The 21,903-nt window shown below is 66.6% G+C and overlaps 1 protein-coding gene across 1 annotated transcript in view; it reads right to left on the reverse strand.

Moving 5' to 3' along the window:
• Positions 1-20,378, reverse strand: part of CACNA1A (calcium voltage-gated channel subunit alpha1 A) — a gene marked incomplete at its 5' end in the record, with an annotated part of 33,977 nt that extends 13,599 nt beyond the window's left edge. The window contains 40 exon segments of the mRNA XM_055700037.1: positions 544-671; positions 766-916; positions 1,848-1,948; positions 2,023-2,088; positions 2,244-2,360; positions 2,753-2,836; positions 3,339-3,449; positions 4,598-4,762; positions 4,860-5,061; positions 5,152-5,292; positions 5,360-5,520; positions 5,604-5,703; positions 6,936-7,042; positions 7,124-7,183; positions 7,785-7,914; positions 8,010-8,062; positions 8,064-8,167; positions 8,305-8,648; positions 8,777-8,925; positions 8,927-9,506; positions 11,316-11,422; positions 11,512-11,579; positions 11,668-11,761; positions 11,763-11,790; positions 11,916-11,984; positions 12,120-12,251; positions 12,670-12,782; positions 13,692-13,804; positions 13,881-14,089; positions 15,000-15,092; positions 15,207-15,264; positions 15,351-15,466; positions 15,548-15,651; positions 16,288-16,370; positions 16,373-16,474; positions 16,978-17,008; positions 17,011-17,122; positions 17,214-17,309; positions 19,333-19,472; positions 20,277-20,378. Of these exon segments, the coding sequence (XP_055556012.1) occupies positions 544-671; positions 766-916; positions 1,848-1,948; positions 2,023-2,088; positions 2,244-2,360; positions 2,753-2,836; positions 3,339-3,449; positions 4,598-4,762; positions 4,860-5,061; positions 5,152-5,292; positions 5,360-5,520; positions 5,604-5,703; positions 6,936-7,042; positions 7,124-7,183; positions 7,785-7,914; positions 8,010-8,062; positions 8,064-8,167; positions 8,305-8,648; positions 8,777-8,925; positions 8,927-9,506; positions 11,316-11,422; positions 11,512-11,579; positions 11,668-11,761; positions 11,763-11,790; positions 11,916-11,984; positions 12,120-12,251; positions 12,670-12,782; positions 13,692-13,804; positions 13,881-14,089; positions 15,000-15,092; positions 15,207-15,264; positions 15,351-15,466; positions 15,548-15,651; positions 16,288-16,370; positions 16,373-16,474; positions 16,978-17,008; positions 17,011-17,122; positions 17,214-17,309; positions 19,333-19,472; positions 20,277-20,378 (5,024 nt within the window).
• Between the last annotated feature and the right edge of the window lie 1,525 nt (positions 20,379-21,903).

The following is a 21,903-nucleotide window of genomic DNA, read 5'->3' on the forward strand; positions in this document are numbered from 1 at the left end:
CCTGGGCACTGGGACAAAGCAGACCCCACACCCCATCCACTGCCCTCCAGGACATGGTGGGGACCCTCCAGCACCCGGCAGGACCCCCAGGGACCCCCCTGTGTCCCAGCCGAGCCCCACAGCTGCCCTGGGCTGGGGGCTGCGGGCCGGGCTGGGGGCGGGAGGGAGCGATCCAGCGGCTGAGCACCTACAATTGAGAGAGGACAGGTTAACCGGACACGGCGCAGGGGGGCCGGGCCCCCCATGGCTGCGTGGGGACAGCAGACCCAGGGGACACCCCCTGGGGGGGACACCCTGGAGAGGACAGTCCCACGGGGGGGGGGACAGCTCCTGGGGGGGGGACACCAAGGCCACTGAACCCAGAGGACCCCGGTGGGGCTCTTGGGCACCTGCCGCGTCCCCCTGCTGGGGAGGGGGGGGACACTGTCTGGCCAGCCAAGCCCCCCGGAACCACTGTGCCCCCAGCGCTGAGAGGGGACCCCAGCACCTCGGGTGCCCCCCGCACACACCTCCCCCACCCCCCACCCCGGGGGGGGTCCTTACCAGGCAGCGGGGTCGTACTCAGCCCAGACGCGGACGTACTCGTCCAGGTGGTGGGGGCCCAGGATGGAGGAGTCGCGCGTCAGGTACTCGAAGTTGTCCATGATGACGGCGACGAAGAGGTTCAGCATCTGGGGGGGGGAGGCAGGGGGGGGTCGGGGCACAGGGGTGGGATCAGGGGGTGTCCCCCCCTCCCCAGCCACATGCCCCGCCCCCAGGGCTCACCAGGAAGGAGCAGAGGAAGATGAAGGAGACGAAGTAGAAGTAGGCGAACTCGTTGCCGCACTCGTCCTCCTTGATGCCCGAGTTCTGGTCACAGGGCTTCCCGCTGAGGCAGGACAGCATGATCTCGTGCCAGGCCTCCCCCGTGGCACTCCTGTGGCACAGGACAGGGACCCCGCCGCGTCACCCCCGGCCGGGGAGGGCGCTGGGGCAGGGGTGCGCTGGGGTGGCACTGGGTACCCTGGGTGGCACTGGGATGGTGCTGGGGGGACACAGCAGCATGGCACGGGGTACCACTGATGGCATGGCACAGGGATGGTGCTGGGGACACACCAGTATGGCACTGGGTACTACAGATGGCATGGCACTGGGTACTACAGATGGCATGGCACTGGGATGGTGCTGGGGACACACCAGTGCGGCACTGGGTACCCTGGGTGGCACTGGGATGGTGCTGGGGACACACCAGTATGGCACTGGGTACCCTGGGTGGCACTGGGATGGTGCTGGGGGGACACACCAGTGTGGCACTGGGTACCCTGGGTGGCACTGGGATGGTGCTGGGGGGGACACACCAGTGTGGCACTGGGTACTACAGATGGCATGGCACTGGGATGGTGCTGGGGACACACCAGTGCGGCACTGGGTACCCTGGGTGGCACTGGGATGGTGCTGGGGACACACCAGTATGGCACTGGGTACCCTGGGTGGCACTGGGATGGTGCTGAGGGGACACACCAGTGTGGCACTGGGTACCCTGGGTGGCACTGGGATGGTGCTGGGGGGACACACCAGTGTGGCACTGGGTACTACAGATGGCATGGCACTGGGATGGTGCTGGGGACACACCAGTGTGGCACTGGGTACCCTGGGTGGCACGGGCACTGGGATGGTGCTGGGGACACACCAGTGTGGCACTGGGTACCCTGGGTGGCACTGGGATGGTGCTGGGGACACACCAGTGTGGCACTGGGTACCCTGGGTGGCACTTGGATGGTGCTGGGGACACACCAGTGTGGCACTGGGTACCCTGGGTGGCACTGGGATGGTGCTGGGGACACACCAGTGTGGCACTGGGCACTCACCGGAAGAGCAGCATGAGGGCCTGGAAGAAGGTGCGGAAGTTGTTGTGCTGGGTGATGGCCGACTCGTCGTCCTCCTCCTCGATGCCAATGTTGCCGAAGACCTGGGGGAGCGGGGCTGGCTCAGGGGGGGCGGGGGGGCCGGGGGGGTGGCGGGGGGGGGGCCCGGGGGTCTCACCTGCATCCCGATGATGGCGTAGATGAAGAAGAGCATGGCGATGAGCAGGCAGACGTAGGGCAGAGCCTGGGGGCACAGCGGGGCTGGTCACGCCGTGCCGCGACTGGATGCGGCCCCCGGTGCAGGTTGGGCTGCCAGGCCCCGGATAGGGGCAGCCCGGGGGAGGGGGGGGGGATGGGCTGTGGGGTTTTTTGGGGGGGAGGGGACACATTGGGCAGCACCTTGAAGGACTGGACGAAGGTCCAGAGCAGGATGCGGATGGTGTAGCCCTGGCGCAGCAGCTTGATGAGCCGCGCCGCCCGGAAGAGCCGCAGGAAGCTGAGGTTGATGAAGTTGTTCTGGGGGGGGACACAAGGGGTGAGGGGGGGGATGTGAGGGGTGAGGGGGGATGTGAGGGGTGAGGGGGGATGTGAGGGGTGAGGGGGGACGCGAGGGATGGGGGGGGATGCGAGGGATGGGGGGGGGGACACGAGGGGGTGAGGGGGGGGACGCAAGGGGTGAGGGGGGGACGCGAGGGGTGAGGGGTGGGGGGGGGGTGCGAGGGGTGAGGGGGGATGCGAGGGGTGAGGGGGGGGGACGTGAGGGGGGGGATGCGAGGAGTGGGGGGGGGACGTGAGGGGTGAGGGGGGGGGTGCGAGGGGGGGGGGGATGTGAGGGGGGGGGATGCGAGGGGGGGGGGGGCGAGCGGAGCCCAACCCCGGCGCCGCGGGGGGGGGCGGCTCCCACCTACCCCGAACTCTGTCACCAGGATGTCCGTGATGCTCCCCAGGACCGTGACGAAGTCAAAGACGTTCCAGGCGTCGCGGAAATAATTCTGCAACGGGAAGGGGGCGAGGGACACAGGGCAGCGGCGCTGCCAGCCTGCCAGATCCCGGGATCCCGCAGGTACCCGTGCACCGGATCCCAGGATCCCACAGGTACCCGTGCACCGGATCCCAGGATCCCGCAGGTACCTGTGCACTGGATCCCAGGATCCCACAGGTACCCATGCACCGGATCCCAGGATCCCACAGGTACCTGTGCACTGACTCCTGCAATCCCCACTAGCCGTGTACTGGCTCCCAGGATCTCATGGGATCCCATGCAACAGGATCCCACAATTACCTGTGTACCGGCTCCCGGGATCCCACAGGTACCCATGCACCACGATCCCCCAAGTGCCTGTGCACCAGCTCCTGGGATCCCGTGGGCACCCACGCTTTGGGATCCCACGAGTACCCGCGCCCTGGCTCCCGGGATCCCGTGGGCGCAGTGCAGGACGCCCCAGGGCTGGCCATGTGCCGCAGATCCCCAGATCCCGGCGCGGCGGCACATACCAGCACCCCGAAGGCCATGATCTTGAGGAGACACTCGAGGGAGAAGAGGGAGGTGAAGACGTTGTTGAACATCTTCAGCACGTTCTCGTAGGCGTCTGAGGCATCATAGAACTGGGGGGAGAGCGCAGGGTGGGGGCGGGGACCGGGCAGAGGGGTGCGCCCTGGGGGGAGGGGGAACCGGGGGCACAGCCATGGGTCCGGGGGCACAGGGGCAGATCCGAGGACAGGACAGATCCAGGGGCACAGGGACAGATCCGTGGATAGGATGGATCTAGGGATAGGACGGATCCAGGGGCACAGGGATGGATCCTGGGGTGCTGGAACAGATCCAGGGATGGAATGGATCCAGGAGCACAGGGATGGGTCCAGGGGCCCAGGGACAGATCCGTGGATAGGACGGATCTGGGGATAGGACAGATCTAGGGGTACAGGGAAGGATCCAGGGGCACAGGGACGGATCCGTGGATAGGATGGATCTGGGGACAGGACAGATCCAGAGGTACAGGGATGGATCCAGGGGCCCAGGGACAGATCCGTGGATAGGATGGATTTGGGGATAGGATGGATCCAGGGGCACAGGGATGGATCTGGGGATAGGATAGATCTGGGGATAGGATAGATCTGGGGACAGGATGGATCTGGGGACAGGATGGATCTGGGGACAGGATGGATCCAGAGGTACAGGGATGGATCCAGGGGCACAGGGATGGATCTGGGGACAGGATGGATCTGGGGACAGGATGGATCCAGAGGTACAGGGATGGATCCAGGGGTACAGGGATGGATCTGGGGACAGGATGGATCCAGAGGTACAGGGATGAATCCAGGGGCACAGGGATGGATCTGGGGACAGGATGGATCCAGAGGTACAGGGATGAATCCAGGGGCACAGGGATGGATCTGGGGACAGGATGGATCCAGAGGTACAGGGATGGATCCAGGGGCACAGGGATGGATCCAGAGGTACAGGGATGGATCCAGGGGCACAGGGATGGATCCAGAGGTACAGGGATGGATCCAGAGGTACAGGGATGGATCCAGGGGCACAGGGATGGATCTGGGGACAGGACGGATCTAGAGGCACAGGGATGGATCCATGGATGGGATGGATCTGGGGACAGGACGGATCTAGAGGCATAGGGATGGATCCAGGGGCACGGGGATGGATCGATGGGGGACAGGGATGGATCCAGAGTACAGCAGAGGTGCCGGGGGAGAAGGGCAGCCCCCTGGGCCCCCCAGCCCTTCCCCCCCCCCACCTTCATCATGAGGACGATGGTGTTGAGGGCGATCATGGCCATGATGGTGTACTCGAAGGGCGGCGACACCACGAACTGCCACATGCGGTACTGGAAGCTCTGCCGGTTCTGCGGCATGTGCCGCGTCAGGGGCTTGGCGCTGATGGCGAAGTCGATGCAGGCTCTCTGCGGGGGCGGGGACAGGGATAGCGCCGGCGTCACCCACCCTCGCCCGCCCGGGGGTCCTCGATGGGCGGCCGGGGGATGGGGGCGCAGGTGGCACCTCGTTCTTCTCCAGGCTGTACTCCTCCATCATCTTGTCCCCCTGCTCCTGGAAGGTGATGATGATCAAGGCCACGAAGATGTTGACGAAGAAGAAGGGGAAGACGACGAAGTAGACGACGTAGAAGATGGACATCTCCATGCGATAGCCGGGGCTGGGGCCCTGGTTCTCGTAGGTGGCGTCCACCGAGTGCTTGAGGACCCTGTGGTGGGACGAGGGCAGGGACGGGGTGGGGGTCCCTGCATGCCCCCCCCCCCCCCACGCCACCCCCTACCCACCCCCGCGCCCTTACTGCGGCCACCCCTCGCCGGTGGAGACGGTGAAGAGGGTGAGCAGCGCCCAGAGGACGTTGTCGTAGTGGAACTCGTACTTCTTCCACTCCCGCTTCTGCGCCTTCACCTCGTTGTCCTTCTCGTAGACCAGGTACTCGCCCCTGGGAGGGGAGGGGGCGGTGGGACGGGGTGGGGGGCACAGCAGACCCCCGCCCGGCCGCGCCGTACCTGCAGTCCTTCTCGAACTCCTTGGACTCGTCAGTGCAGTAGAAGAACTTGCCCTTGAAGAGCTGGACGGCCACCACGGCGAAGATGAACATGAAGAGCATGTAGACGATGAGTATGTTGAGGACATTCTTCAGGGAGTTCACCACGCAGTCGAAGACGGCCTGGGGGTGGAGGGGGGGGCGGGGAGGGGGTCAGCACCGTGGTGGGGAGCGAATCCCCCTCCCCACCCGCCCCCCGCCCCCACCTTGAGCTTGGGCAGCCTCTTGATGGTCTTCAAGGGCCGGAGGACGCGGAGGACGCGGAGGGACTTGATGGTGTTGATGTCCTTCCCCTTGCTGCTGCCTCTGGGGGGGGAGGGGGAGGTGTGGGACCCCCGACGTGGCGGCTTGGTGACAGTCCCCTCCCCAGCCAAGCGGGCAGGGGGCTCAGGGCAAAGACCTCCTGCGCCCATCACCCCCCCGCCCCCGCGTGCTCCCCATCCCTGAGGGTGCTTGTGGGGGGTTGGGGGAGGGGTGCGGAGGGGTGGGGGTGGGGTGGAGCGAGGCACGACCATGAGCACGAGGAGAGCACGAGGAGAGCACAAGGACAGGGACGGGGCAGGAGACGAAGGCAGAGAGACTTTACCGTGAGCTGCTCCTGTGGCGGGTGGCAGAGGAAGGGGAGAGACAAGGCACGGTGAGAGCCCAGCCCCCACCCCGCGCCCACCCCCACGGCCCACGGGGGGGAGCCCAGCTTCCCGGGAGGTACTCGGGGTCTGCTCTGGGCTTACTCACCCGTTCCTTGGGGGATGCTCAGTTAGGTGGGGGATGCTCATTCTGTACTTAGGGGATGCCCAGTTACTCGGGGGATGCTCACCCCTTACTTTAAGGATGCTCAGTTACTCGGGGGGAGCTCACCCCTTCCTTGGGGGATGCTCAGTTACTTGGGCATTGCTCATGTTTTACTCCAAGGGTGCTCAGTTCCTCAGCGGATGTTCATCCTTTGCTTGGGAAACGCCCAACTAGCCAAGGGATGCTCAATTACTTGAGGGATGCTCACCTTTTACTTTAAGGATGCTCAGTCACTCAAGGGATGCTCATCCTTTACTCGGGGGATGCTCAGCCACTCAAAGGATGCTCACTCATCACTCAGGGGATGCTCATCTATTTCTAGGAGATCCCTCATCCCTTACTAGAAGGTTACTCATCCCTTACTAAGAGGTTACTCATCCTTTGCTAGGGGATTCCCCGTCTTTCTTTGGGGTTTGCTCCTGCTCACTGCTCTGGGCTTTCTGCGCTGGGGCGGCTGCTCAGCCCCAAGGGCAGTGGGGCCCGATCCTGCCTGGGGTCGGGGGGCGCGGGGACACCAGGACAGTGACAGGACGACACAGCGCGGCGGCAAGCGGCGGAGAACAGACGTCAAGCAACACAGCAGAGCGCGGGACAGACCGCTGGCAGCGCTGGGGGGCCCCACCGGGAGGCACTGGGAGAGGCGGGACCCCCGCCGCCACCATCCCCTTCGCTCCCCGAGGCGGGAGACCCCGGTGTGCCCACCCCTCCCGTGCCCACCCCCCCCGTGTCCCCGAGGGGGGACTCACGTGAAGGCGAAGGCCACCAGCGCCCCGCTGACCACGATGAAATCCAGAATGTTCCACAGGTCCCGGAAATAGGCACCTTGGTGAAGCACCAGCCCCAAATCCACCATCTGCGGGGGGGCAATGGGGGTGGCGGGGGTGAGGGGGTGCCAGGGGGCCCCCCCACCCTTCAGACCCCCCCCCGCGCTCACCTTGATCACCATCTCGAAGGTGAAGACGCCCGTGAAGACGTAGTCGAAGTAGCGCAAGACCTGGAGGGGGAGGAGGGGGGGGGGTGGGATGCCTGACACCCCCCCCCAGCACTCTGAGCCCCTCCTGGCACCCCAAGACCCCCCAGCACCCCTCAAGCTGCATGATTCCCCCAGCACCCCGGGAATCCCTGGCACCCTGGGACCCTCCCGGGACCCCCTGGCACCCCAGGACCCCGCTGGGACCCTTCCGGGACCCTCTGGCACCCCGGACCCTCCCAGGATCCACCTGGGACCTCCCTGGCACCCCAGGACCCTCCTGGGACCCTCCCGGGACCCTCTGGCACCCCACCCCACAACCCTCCCAGGACCCCCCTGGGACCCCGGGACCCTCTTGGGACCCCCTGGCACCCCAGGACCCTCTTGGGACCCCCTGACACCCCAGGACAACCCTCCTGGCATCTTGCCCCTCCCCCAGTCCCCCCCCCCCCGGGGGTGCAGGCAGGGGTCTCCAAGGCAGGACAAGGAGGGGGACCCCCACTCTGGGTGTTGTTTTGGGGGCACCCCACCCTACATTGCAAGCGCTGTGAGGAGGGGGCTCAGTCCCTCCACCCACCCCAACAGCACTGGAGGGGTCCCTGTTTGGGGGGCGGGGGGGGCTCACATTGTTGCGGGGGGCGTTGGGCTGCACAGGGTCCTCGGCGGCCAGGGCGATGCTGCTCATGGCGATGACCATCAGGATGCACATCTCGAAGTACCGCAGGTTGACGATGTAGTGGCACAGCCGGCGAAACCTGGGGGGGGGGGAACGGACATGGCGGGGGGGTGTGGGGGGGGTGAGGGGGACCCCCAGGGCCCCCCCAGCCCCCCCTGCCCCGGTGGTGCTCACGGGTTGGTGGTGGAGAGGATGAACATGGAGCTGTAGGGCACCATGGGCTTTGGGGCCGTTCTCGTCCTGCCCGTCGCCTTCCTCCTTCTTCTCCTCCTCCTCCTCCTTGCGGGGCAGCGGCTCGGGGTTGGCATTTCCTGTTCACTGCGGGAGCAGCGCTGTCATGGCCCCCCGACCCCCCCCAGACCCCCCCCCCGGCCACCACAGACCCCTCCCAGACCTCCTGCCCCGCCCCCCCCCCCATCTCCCACAAACCCCAGCCCCCAGGGGTCCCCCCTACCTTGCACCAGGGCACTGGTGGGAGGCGGCGGGAGGGGGGGTGGGATGTCCACAGCCGTGTGCTCTGGCTTCCCCCCCGCCTTGGCGAGGTTGTTGTGGGTGCCGGGGTTGGTGACCACCAAGCTGTTTTCGGGGGGAGGGTTGGTGGTGACAGGGGGGCGGCAGGGGGGGGCTCCAGTGGGGCAGGCGGTGTGATTGCCCATGGTGGGGGGCGCGGGGGGCTCGGCAGTGGCCAGCTTGTTGTTCTTCATGTTGTCGATGTCCTCGGCTACGGGGGGCTCCCGGCGCCCCACGTCCTGCTGGATGGGGCGGGTGGTGGAGAGTGTGGGGCCGGCCGGCACGCCAGGGGTCTGGGTCTCCCTGGGGGGAGGCGGAGGGGAGGGGGCTCAGAGGAGACCCCCCGGTACAGCTCCCAGGGGACTCGGGCCCCCCAAGAGCTGGCAGAGCTCCTGGGGTCCTGCCATCGCCAGGGGGTCCTGTGCGCTCACCTCCGCCGCCGGTGCCGCCTCTCCTTGTCGTCCCGCCTGCCCTCGCCATCGTAGGCGGCCGGTGCAGCGTGGCGGTGCCGCCGGCGTCGCTCACCATCCCCGTGCTCCCCGTCCCCCTCGCCCCGTCCCGGCCGGCCACCCTCCCGGTGCCCGCGGCCGTCGCTCGGGCCGCGTGCCCTCCTCGCCCTCCTCAGCCGCCCGCCGGTGTGCCCGGTGCCGCCGGTGCTCGCGCTCAGGCTGCGGTGACCCAGCGCGGCCGTCCCGGCTGCCGCCAGCCCGGTGCCGGCGCTCGACGGCTTTGAGGCGCTCGGCATCGGTGTAGCCGCGCTCCTGGCTGGGCTCCTGCTCCGGCTCCCGGCTGATGCTGCGGGGCCGGCGGCTGGCGGGGGGCTCGCTGGGCCGGGGACCACCGGGATCAGGGTAGCGCGGCTGCCGCAGCAGCTCATCGGTGCGGGGCTGCTGAAACGGGGCTCCGGCAGCGGCTCGCCGGGACCGCGTCTTGTTGGTGTTGTTGTTGCGGTTCTCCTGGGGGTCCACCACCAGCGGGCGGTCCAGGTGGGTCTTCATGTCAGGGCGCAGGTGGCGGGCGTAGGGCACCTTCCAGCGCTCCTCAGGGTCCAGCTCGCTGTAGAGTGCCTCGCGGCTGGCCAGCAGGTTCTGCTTGCGCAGCTCGCTCGTCCGCTGCTCCCACACCGACTTCGAGGCCTTCTGGTTCTTCTGCTGCTCCTTCCTGCAGCAGGGAGCCACAGCCCGCGCACCGGAGCCAGAGGTCGGCCGGGGTGGAGCCAGGATGGAGCAGGGGTGGAGCAGGGATAGAGGTGGGATGGAGCCGGAGGGAGATGGGATGGGAGCCAAGGATGGAGCTGGGATGGAGCCAAGGATGGAGCTGGGATGGAGCCGGGATGGAGCCAAGGATGGAGCTGGGATGGAGCCAAGGATGGAGCTGGGATGGAGCCAAGGATGGAGCTGGGACGGAGCCGGGACGGAGCCAGAGGGAGATGGGATGGAGCCAAGGACGGAGCTGGATGGAGCCAGGATGGAGCCGGATGGAGCCAAGGATGGAGCCGGCGTGGAGCCAAGGATGGAGCTGGGATGGAGGTGGGATGGAGCTGAGGATGGAGCTGGGATGGAGCCAAGGATGGAGCTGGGATGGAGCTGGGATGGAGCCGGGATGGAGCCGGGATGGAGCCAGAGGGAGATGGGATGGAGCTGGGATGGAGCTGGGATGGAGCCGGATGGAGCCAAGGATGGAGCTGGGATGGAGCTGGATGGAGCTGGGATGGAGCCGGGATGGAGCCAAGGATGGAGCTGGGATGGAGCCGGGATGGAGCCAGAGGGAGATGGGATGGAGCCAAGGATGGAGCTGGGATGGAGCCAGATGGAGCCAAGGATGGAGCCGGGATGGAGCCAAGGATGGAGCTGGGATGGAGCTGGATGGAGCCGGGATGGAGCCGGGATGGAGCCAAGGATGGAGCCGGGATGGAGCTGGATGGAGCCAGAGGGAGATGGGATGGAGCCAAGGATGGAGCTGGGATGGAGCCGGGATGGAGCCGAGACGGAGCCGGGATGGAGCAGAGGGAGATGGGATGGAGCCAAGGATGGAGCTGGGATGGAGCCAGAGGGAGATGGGATGGAGCCAAGGATGGAGCTGGGATGGAGCCGGATGGAGCCAAGGATGGAGCCGGATGGAGCCGGGATGGAGCCGGGATGGAGCCAAGGATGGAGCCGGGACGGAGCCAAGGATGGAGCCGGGACGGAGCCAAGGATGGAGCTGGGATGGAGCCGGGACGGAGCCGGGATGGAGCTGGATGGAGCCAAAGATGGAGCTGGGATGGAGCCAAAGATGGAGCCAAAGATGGAGCTGGGATGAAGCTGGGATGGAGCTGGGATGGAGCTGGGATGGAACTCGAATGGAGCCAAGGATGAAGCTGAGGTGGAGCTGGGATGGAGCCAAAGGTGGAGCTGGGATGGAGCCGAGGATGGAGCTGGGATGGAGCCGAGGATGGAGCTGGGATGGAGCCGAGGATGGAGCTGAGGATGGAGCCGGGATGGAGCCGGGATGGAGCCAAAGATGGAGCTGGGATGGAGCCAAAGATGGAGCTGGATGGAGCCAAGGACGGAGCTGAGGACGAAGCTGGGATGGAACCCGAATGGAGCCAAGGATGAAGCTGGGGTGGAGCTGGGATGGAGCCAAAGGTGGAGCCGGGATGGAGCCGAGGATGGAGCCGGGATGGAGTCGGGGACGGAGCCGGGATGGAACCGCGATGGAGTCTGGATGGAGCCCGTGTGGAGCAGAGGATGGAGCCGAGAATGGAGCTGGGGGGGGAGCCACAGATGGATCCAGGAATGAAGCCCAGCAACAAGTCAGGGTGGAGCCAGGGACGGAGCCAGGACAGAGGTGGCCATCAGGCAGCAGATGGAGCTGGGGATGGAGTCAGGGATGGAGACGAGGATGGAGCGGGGGGGCAGAGCCGGGATGGATCCGGGTACGGATCCAGGGACACAGCCAAGGCTGGAGCTGGGCACACGACGCACTTACATGGTGACGGACATGTTGGCCGCGGAGAGCGGGCTCACTTCGGCCACCTCCTTCGCCTTCTGCAGCGCCAGCTTTTGGTTGGCGGCTTCTTCCTCTTCCTGCTCGTCCTGCAACGCCCCACGCCATGTCCAGCCCAGCCCCGCGGCTGCGGGCGATGGGGGGGGGCCCTGCCGCGCCCCCCCACATCAGCACCCACCTTAGTGAGCTCCTGTGCATTGGCCAGGTTGTCCACCGCGATGGCCAAGAAGACGTTGAGGAGGGTGTCTGGGCGCGCCCGTCAAGGCAAAGCAGGTCTGGTGGCAGCCTGGACCCCCCGGGACCCCCCTGGACCCCCCCAGCGCCCCAAGGATACAGTTGCCGAAGAGGGTGAGGACAATGAAGTAGACAGAAAAAACCATCCCCCCCTTGACGCCGCCCTGAGATTTGATCCCGTCGTACATCACCCGCGTTCCAGTCTTCGCCCGTCAGGATCTGGGGGGGGGGGGGGGGGGGGGCGGGGGGGGATGGGGAGAAGGAGCCGTAGGGGAAGTGGGGGGCTCCCCCCAGCACCCCGCTTCCTCGGGACCCCCGGGGTGGGGGGCAGAGGGGTTCCTACCTGAAAACACTGTCATTATTGCTGCTGGGAAAGTGTCAAAGTTGGTGGGAGGGGTCCCGTCGTCAAAATTGAACCTGGGGGGGTGGGCAGCGGTGGGAGCCCCACCCCAGCCGGGTGCCCCCCAGCAGGGACCTGGGGGCACAGAGACACCCCCATGCTGGGGAACGCGGGGGGTCCCGGGGGACCCTGTCCCCTGCCCAGTTACTCACTGTCCCCCGAAGAGCTGCATCCCCAAAAGGGCAAAGACGACGATGAAGAGGAAGAGGAGGAAGAGGAGGCTGATGATGGACTTCATGGAGTTCAGGAGGGAGACCACCAGGTTCCTCAGGGAAGCCCAGTACCTGCCAGGGCAGAGCCGGGCTGTAGGGCCACGGGGACGCCAAGGGCCACGGGGATGGCAGGGGGACACGGGGACAGCGAGGGGACAGAGGGATACGGGGGGAGACGTGGGGACAGTGAGGGGACACAGGGATATGGGGTGGCAAGGGGACACAGAGACGGGGAGGGGACACGGGGATAACGAGGGAACACCAGGGGGATAGTGAGGGGACACAGGGATGGGGAGGGGACAGGGGACAGCCAAGGCACGGGGGACACAGCTTGGCACCCAGATACCCCACGATGGCTCTGTGCACCCACACTCTCGCTCACACTCACACGGCCCCTGTGCCCACGGACACGGACACGGATGGACCCACGGACACGGACGGACCCACGGACACAGCTGGAGCAGCCGCCCCCCGACCCGTCACCACTTACTTTGTGACTTTGAAGATACGCAGTAACCTGAGAGCTCGCAGCACGCTGATCCCGAAGGATGTTCCTGGCTTCACAACAGCCCAGATCACCTCGAAGATGCTTCCGATGATAACCTGGGAGCGGGAGCGTCCCTGTCCTGTCCCCACCCCAGCCCTTCCTAACCCCTTCCCCATTCTCACCTTGCCTTCATCCCATCGCAGCCTCAACCCCATCCCACTCTATCCCATCCCCATCCCTATCCCATCCCATCCCCATCCTCATTCTCATCCCAACTGCATCCATCCCATCCTGTCCCCATCCGATCCCCAGCCTCATCCACATCTTGTCCTCATCCCATCCCCACCCCATCCCCATCCCACCCTCATCTTCATCCTGTCTCCATCCCCATTCCCATCCCATCCTCATCCCATCTCCATCCCATTCTCATCCCCAACCAACGCCATCCCATCCCACCCTATCCAACCCAAACCTCTCATCCCCATCCCCACCCCATCCCAATCGCACCTCACTCATCCCATCCCACCCCACTCCATCCCCATCCCCACCACATCCAACTCCAACACTGTCCCCATCCTATCCCATCCTCCATTCCCACCCCCATCCCAACTCATCCTCATCTCCATCCCACCCACTCCTCCCCATCCCATCCCCATCCCTCCCATCCCACCGCATCCCCAACCCCATCCCACCCATCCTATCCCATCCCACCCCGTCCCCATCTGCATCCCACCCCACCTCATCCCCATCCCATCCCCATCCTCATTCCCACCACATCCCACCCCATCCCCATTCCAACTGCATCCCACCTCATCCCCATCCCCATCCCATCCCCATCCTACCCCACCTCATCCCCATCCCATCCCCATCCCACCCCATCCCACCCCATCCCCATCCCACCCCACCTCATCCCCATCCCATCCCATTCCACCCCATCCCCACCCCATCTCCATTCCCACCCCCATCCCCACCCCATCCACCCCCGCCCCCCTGCCCCCCGCTGGCTGCGCCGGCCCCGCACTCACGGCACAGTCGAAGCAATTGAAGGACGAGTGGAAGTAAGGCCGCGTCCCCAGCCCGTACATTTTTATAAACATTTCGGACATAAAGAGTCCCAAGAAAATGAATTCTGCATAGTCTGGGGGGAGGGGCGGGGAGAGAGCGTGAGGGGGGGTGGGGGGTGGCGGGGGGGGAGGGGCGGGGGGGTCACTCACAGAGGAAGTCGGAGAGCCACTCGGGCTGGTCGTAGTGGACGATGGCGACGCACAGGGTGTTCAGCGCCACCAGGCTCAGCACCGTCCAGTAGAAGGCCTGAGTTTTCACCATGCGCCGGATGTGGAAGCGCATCCGCCGCTCGCGCTTGTGGAAGAAGGTGGCGTTCTCCAGCTTGGCACTTTTGAGGCTGGCGCGGGCGAAGGGGAGCCTGCGGGGCGCGGGGGGCCCCAGCCGCCACCCACGTCACGAGGGAACCCCCTGCCGCCCCGCTGGCGCGCCCCGCACCACAGCGGGAAGGTGGTACCCCGCTGAGCCGGCAGCCGCCGACGGGTGACCCCCCACTCGGCACCCCAGTGACCCCCACCCCATCATCCATCACCCCAGTGACCACCACCTCATGGTCCATCACCCACCACCCCATCATCTGTCACCCCAGCAACCGCCACCACCATTGTCCATCACCCGTCACCCCATCACCCACCACCCACCATCACCCCAGCGACCCATCAACCTTCAACCCATCACCCCATCATCCATCACCCCATCACCCACCACCCATCACCCATCACCCCATCACCCTCACCCCCATCATCCATCACCCATCAACCACCACCCCGTTGTCCATACACCCCACCAACCATCAACCCATCATCCATCACCCCATTGCCCATTACCCCACCAACCACCACCCTGTTGTCCAGCACCCCATCAGCCATCACCCCACCAGCCATCACCCTGTCACCCACCCAAAACATCATCCATCACCATATTGCCCATCCCCCCATCGTCCATCACCCCATCACCCACCAACCCATCATTCATCACCCCGTCACCCACCACCCCCCGACTTTTCATCCCACTGTCCATCACCCCATCACCCATCACCCCATCAACCATCACCCCATCAACCATCACCCCATCACCCCACTGTCCATCACCCCATCACCCATCAGCCCCTCACACCCATCACCCCATCACCCATTGTCCTCCCCTCATCACCCCCACCCATCATCCCCCAAAACTATTAGCCCCTCCCATCACCCCCCCCATCACTCATTACCCGTCACCCCCCCCCACCCCCCACCCATCCCCCTAGCTGGGGGCACCCCGACCCCCACCCACCCACGGAGGAGATGTCGGCCAGCTGCTCCTCAGCATCCTCAGGGCTCAGCAGGTCCGTCTTGCTCTTCTTGATGGTGGCCCTCCGAGAGCTCCCGCAGGGGTGAGGGGCAGAGGGAGGCGGGCGTCACCCGGGGGTCCTCACTGGGACACCCCACCCCCAGGGGTGGCCACCCCCCGCCAGGGCACACGCCGGGGCAGGGCACTTACCATCGAAAGGGTGTCGGGGCTCTCCCTCAGTGTCGTCCTCTGCCAGGATCACTTCTGAGAGAAAAGCAGGGGGGGTCAGCGGGGCTGGGGGGGGGCGCGGAGGTCCCCGGGGGGGGGGGGGGGTGGGTCACGGCCCTCACCCGCCTTGGAGATCCACTCCATGTAGCCATTGAGCTCCCGCTCGATCTGCTGCTGCCGACGCAGCTTCAGAAACGCCCGGCGGTTTTCCACCCGCTCCCGCTCTTTGGCAAACTCCCTGCGGGGCTGGCATCAGCTGGGGGGGGTGGGGGGGAGCTGAGGTGGGCGCCCCCTCCCCGAGCCCCCCCCTGCCGCTTACCCGGACAGCACCCCCAGCACTAGGTTCAGCATAAAAAAGGAGCCGATGATGATGAGGGGGATGAAGTACAGCCAGTTCCAAGTGTTCCCTGAGGCATCGTTGCTCTGAGGGGGGGTAACAGGGGTCAGGGGTGGGGGGTCCCATGAGCGGGGGGGGGGGGGGGGTGGGGGGGGGGGGCCACGGACACAGCCCCATTTCTCTCATAATGGGCTCTGATCTCCTCCCCCCGGGGGCTGGTGGCACCCCAAATCCTCCAGTCGTGCTCCCCACACCACAGGGCGGGGGGTGCAGAGCATCCCTGCAGGATTTGGGGCTGCCAGCAGAGAGGGGACCCCCAACACCCTTTTTTTTGGTGCACCCCCCCTCCTCCACAACAACGCCTCCCTCTGCAAGCCACCTCCAGCTTTTTTTGGGGGGAGGGGGGCTGCACCCCATTCCCCTCCATCCTCACACACCCAGCAGCACCCCAGCACCGAAGCAGCAAACAGGGACCTCCAGGGGGACACCGCAGGGACCCCCGCACCCTTGGGGGACGGAAAAACGACTTCAGTGGGGACAGAAAGGACCTGGGCGGGGGGGACAGAAGGGACGTGGGGGGGGGCAGAAGGGACCTGGGGGGGCGGGTGGGGGGGAAGAAGGGACCGGAGGGAGGGACAGAAGGGACCTGGGGGGGACAGAAGGGACATGGGGGGTGCCCCCCCCCCCGTGGTGGAGCCCATCCCCGTGGCGTCAGGGCTCACATAGTAGAGGAGGTCTGTCCACCCTTCCATGGTGATGCACTGGAAGACGGTCAGGACGGCGAAGAGGATGTTGTCGAACTGGTGATGCCGTAGTTGGGGCCCTCCCAGTACTTCTTGCACTTGGTGCCGTTGGGGCAGATCCGCGCCGGCTCGTCCGTCCCGCAGGGGACTTCCACCTTGATCTCGTCTTTGGGGGGGGAGGGGCACATGGGACACAGATCCAGGCATCGCTCCCTCCCCCTCCCCCCCACCCCCACCCACCCCCTCCCAGCCTACACCCCTGCTTATCCCCCCGTGGGCTGCGCTCACCCAGGACACTCTGGGGTCACAGGGTGCCCCCCATGGGGGTGCCAGACCCCCCTTGGTCGTCCCTCCCAGCCGCAGCCTCCTGCAGCCCCCCCCCTCCCCAGGCTCTGCCACGGTGCTGACGCTGCTGCTGTGCAGAAATAGCTCCCGCCAATTAACAGCATCTTCATCAAGGGAGAGAAGTAATTAGGCCGTTCCATATCGGGCGCGGGCCATGGGCCCAGGGAGATTGGGGGGGTGGGAAGGAGCTGGCCCCCAGCCCCACAGCGTCCCCACGGCGGGGTCTGAGCCCTCCCCATGGGGAAACTGAGGCAGGGTGGGGGCGGGGGGGGTTGGGGGGGGGTAGGGGGGGGATTTGGGGAGGGGGCTGGGGGGCAGACCTACCCGTCACCAGGTCGAAGCAGGTGGTGTGGAAAATTTGCCCATATAAAACTCTAATCCTATGATTGCAAAAATGAGGATCGCGAAAAACAGGAGGAGGCCGATCTGCAGCAGTGGGATCATCGCCTTCATGATGGACTTCAGACGACTTGTAAACCTGCACCAGGTGGGGCTGAGCAGCCACGGCCCCCCCGGAGCACCCCCCCCAGGACACACAGCCCCAGACCCCCTCACGCCACTCACTTGGGATCCCCGAGACCAGCTTGAGGGGCCGGAGCACACGCACCGCCCGCAGCGTCCGCAGGTCGAACTGGGAGCCCACCGTGGCCAGGATGCTGCAGGCACGAGGTGGTCAGTGGGCAGGGACCGCCCCCCCCCCCCGGGCCAGTGACCCCCCCCCACCAGCCGTGCCAGTGCGGCCACCAAGCCACCAGCTCCCAGCCCAACCAGGTGTCCCCCACAGCTGTGCCATCACGGCCACCGCAAGCCACATGTGCCCCATGGGCCACCACGTCCCAGCTGGGCTATGTCCCCCCGTGGGTTGTGCCACCACGGCCACCACGAGCCATCACGTCCCGGTAGAGCCACACATCCTCCGTGGGCCACCACATGCCCCATGGCTACACTGTCACAGCCACAGGGAGCCCCCACGACTCCGCTGCATGGCCACAAGCCCACCGCCATGCCATCATGGTCACCAAGAGCCCCCACATCCCCCGCTGCGTGGCCACAAGCCCCACGGCCGTGCCATCACGGCCACAGTGTGCTCCATGTCCTCAGCACATGGCCACGAGCCCACAGCCGTGCCATCATAGCCACCAAGAGCCCCCACATCCCCATCACGTGGCTACGAGCCCATCGCTATGCCATCACGGCCACAGCGAGCCCCCATGGCCGCGCCATCATGGCCACAGCGAGCCCCCACATCCCGCCGCATGGCCACGTGCCCACGGCCGTGCCGGGAGCGATGCCGGCAGCGCAGGCGGGAGCGCTGGGCTATATTTAGCCTTTCCGGGCCGAGCGTGGCAGCGTTGCCGGTGCTGATGTCGCAGCCCCCCGGCCAGCACCAGCCCGCCCAGGGTCTCTGAGGGGCCGGATGGCAGCTGGGGGGGGGGGCCCCGGCACCCGGGTGCATCCTGGGGGCTCATTGCTGGCCTCATGGCCCCCCCTGAGGCTGCGGAGGGTCCCCTGCTGCCACCCACAGCCACGGCAACCGGCCGGCCCCATTCACGCCAGTCATCCCCATAACCCCATTCACCCATTCATCCCATAAACCCCATTCACCCCACTTACCCCCATTCATCCCCATAACCCCCATTCACGCCATTCATCCCCATAACCCCCATTCACCCCATAACCCCCATTCATCCCCATAACCCCCATTCACGCCATTCACCCCATTCACCCCCATAACCCCCATTCACTCCCATTCATCCTGCCGCAGCTCCCCCCGTTCATTCATCCCCCTTGCCCCGAAGCCGCGGGTCATTCATAGGGGTGGGGACAGGGGCTGGGGGTGGGGGAGGGGCAGCTGGGGAGCTGGAGTGGGCCAAATTGCAGGGGGAGGGGCAGGGGTGTGCAACGAGAGCAGGGTGCGGGGGAGCAGGGGGAAGCAGGGGGGAGGGGGGAGCCGGGTGCAGGGAGGAGTAGGATGGAGCAGGGGGAGCAGGGGGAGCCGGGGGAGCAGGGGGAGCCGGGGGAGCAGCCGAAGCGAAGCCCCCAACATGCCCGAACGCTGGAGGGGACACAGCGCACGCAGGGCGCAGACCCAGATGTCCCCTCCAACAGCCCTGCTTCTCCCTGCCTCAGTTTCCCACCGGCTCTCCCAGCCAGGGGGTGAACCCAGGGCACGTGGCAGCCGTCGGGGGGGGCTGGGGCCAGGGGGCCAGGGCTGGGGGCACCTCTGGGGCTGGGGAGCTGGGGCTGGCGCTGGAGCGCCGGCGGCGGGTGCGGGTGCCAGCCGGTGAGTGGCGGCACAGGGAAATATTGTGACAGCGCTAAGAGGCACTTGCTGCCAGCTGGGGGAAGCAGGACGAGCACCGCGGGCGATAATTAATGTCTCGCTCGGCCCCGGCCCAGCAGGCGCTGGTGACACCCAGCACCGCCAGCGGGTGCAGCCCTGCACGCAGTGCACACATGTACACACACACGCATGTGCAAACGCACCCTCTGCACGCGCACGCCCCACGATGTGGGTCTGGGGGGTTCCTGCAGCCTGGCTGCCCGCCCGCACGCACACGCGTGGCCCTGCCACACACAGGGACGGGCGCAGGGCTGACACGCATGTGGAAGCGCGCACGCAAGCACGGGGCGGAGCGAGGTGGCATGTCCCCACGTGTTCCGTGCCCGGGACCTCACCCAGTGAGGACGACCACAAAGTCCATCACGTTCCAGCCGTTGCGTAGGTAGGAGCCTTTGTGGAAGGCGAAGCCCAGCGCGATGATCTTGATCCCCGCCTCGAAGCAGAAGATGCCGATGAAGTACGGCTCCGTGTCATCCTGGGGATGGCGACAGGCATGAGGCCACCGGGCAGGGGACACCGGGACACCCCCGCACGCTCCTGGCCCACGGGGTGAGGGGGCATCCAGGGCAGCCCTGGCCCCCCCGCCATCCCCAGGTGCCATGGGGTGGAGGCGGTCGCTGCTCCCAGCGTGGCCCAGATTCCAGCAAGGAGGAAACTGGGACGCCGGCGGGTCCGGGGGGGACAGGTTGCGCGGCCACCGCATGCCAGGTGCCGGCTGTGCACGGTGCCGGCTGGCAGCCAGCCCCCCAGTCCTGCCACCCACGCTGGGGTGGCTGGGGACCTGCAGCAGAGACCCCACGGTGGGTCGGGGACCCTCGCTGGAGCCCCAGGGGTGGCCGGGGACACTCATTGGGACCCCCAGGGGTGGCGGGGACCCTCACTGGAACCCCAGCAGTGGCCAGAGACCCTCGATGGAGCCCCAGCTGTGGCCAGAAACCCTCCTGGAGCCCCAGGGATGGCTGGAGACCCCCACCGGTGCCCCGTGGGTGGCCAGGGACTCTCACCAGAGCCCTAGGGGTGGCCACAGACCCTCGCCAGAGCACCAGTGGTGGCCAGAGACCCTCGCCAGAGTACCAGTGGTGGCCAGGGACCCTTGCTGGTGCCCCACAGGTGGCCAGGGACCCTCACCACAGCCCTAGGGGTGGTCAGAGACCCTCGCCAGAGCCCCAGTGGTGGCCAGGGACCCTCACAGAGCACCAGGGGTCCCCGGGAACCCTCACTGGAACCCCAGGGGTCCCTGGGGACCCTTGCCAGAGCCCACCGCCAGCCCCACACTCACCAGCCGCTCTGACATGGGGGTCTTGTCCTCATCGGGCAGGTGCTGCTCCAGCGCCAGGACGATGCAGTTCGCGATGATGGTGGCTAAAATCATGTATTCAAAAGGAGTGCGGCCGAGTCAAGGAAAACCCACCTTGGGGCTGGGGTCCCCCCCCCAGCAGGCTGGTCGGGGAAACCAAGGCAGGGTAGGGGCCGGTGGGGGTGCCCCAGGGGTAGGGGGCTCAGCACACGGTGCCGGCAGTGCTTGGCGGCAGGGACACAGGGCCCGGCTGCCACCAGTGCCCACGTGCTCTGCGGCTCATTAATTTCCCCATCAAAGGCGCGACCCAGCAGCCCCGGCTCCCCGGCACGAAGCCTCTCGCCAGGCGGGAGCCGGCGGCGATCAAAGCGCCTCGGTGACAGCAGGACCCAGGGAGACCTACATGGCACCCGGCTGGCCCCGCTGGCTCCCAGGTGAGGACGGTGATGCCGCCGCCACTGGCACCCGTGTGCGCTTTGGGGTCCACGTTCAGCGAGTGCAACCCCCCTGCCCAACCAGCTGTGCCGGGGTGCGGTGGCAGCAGCGTGGCCGTACCCTGCCCATGGCCACGGCACCGCAGCGGTGGCGGCGTGATGGCCAAGCAGGGACTGGGGCTGGGTCGGGGGGCTCAAGACCCCCCACCCTGCAGCCCTGTGGGCAGTTCTGCACCACGTTATGTGGCCACAGAGTGGGACCCCCTGTTCGTTGCCGCCGGCCCTGCTCAGGTGCCGCAGCCCCCAGGCACCCCAGCAGAGCTGCCCCATGGCCGGGACCGAGGGCTGAGCCGAGGTCGCGCTGGTGGCAATGACGGATGCAACGATGGGGCCAGATCCTGCTGCCCGGCTCTCTGTGGCGCAGCCAAGGCGTGGGGCACGGCCACTGGCCCCACTGCCCGACACAGCACGATATTTGGCACGGCTATCCGGCACAGCACAGCTATCGGGCACGGCACAGCCACCCAACAAGGCTATCCAGCATGGCACAGTTCTCTGGCATGGCACGGCTACCGGCACAGCTATCCAGCACAGCACAGCTATCCGCCATGGCACAGCTATCCAGCATGGCTATCTGGCACGGCGCGGCTATCCAGCACGACACAGCCATCCGACAAGGCTACGCAGCATGGCACAGCCATCTAGCACGGCGTGGCCACCCGGCATGGCACAGCTCCCTAGCGCAGCACGGCTGTCCGGCATGGCAATTCGGCAACGCTAAGGGCACGGCTGTGTGGCCTGCCACGAGCACCCATCACGGCCATCCGCCACAGCCCAGCACGGTTACTGGCACAGCCGTTTGGCGCGGCTATCTGGCCTGGCATGACTACATGGCACAGCCATTCGGCATGGCTGTGTGGCCTGGCACGGCTATCTGGCATGGCAGGGCTACTCGGCACAGCTCAGCTGCCTGGCATGGCTATTCAGCTCAGCCATCCAGCGCGGCACGGCTATCCGGCACGGCTATCCGGCACAGTACGGTTATCTGGCACAGCTCGCGGACACAGCACAGCTATCTGGCACGGCACGGCTGCCCAGCACAGCACGGCTATCCGTACCGCTATCCGGCACGGCACCACTATCCGGCACAGCTATCTGGCACGGCACAGTTATCC

Source organism: Falco cherrug, assembly GCF_023634085.1.
Source record: "Falco cherrug isolate bFalChe1 chromosome 11 unlocalized genomic scaffold, bFalChe1.pri SUPER_11_unloc_9, whole genome shotgun sequence".
Classification (NCBI taxonomy): domain Eukaryota; kingdom Metazoa; phylum Chordata; class Aves; order Falconiformes; family Falconidae; genus Falco; species Falco cherrug.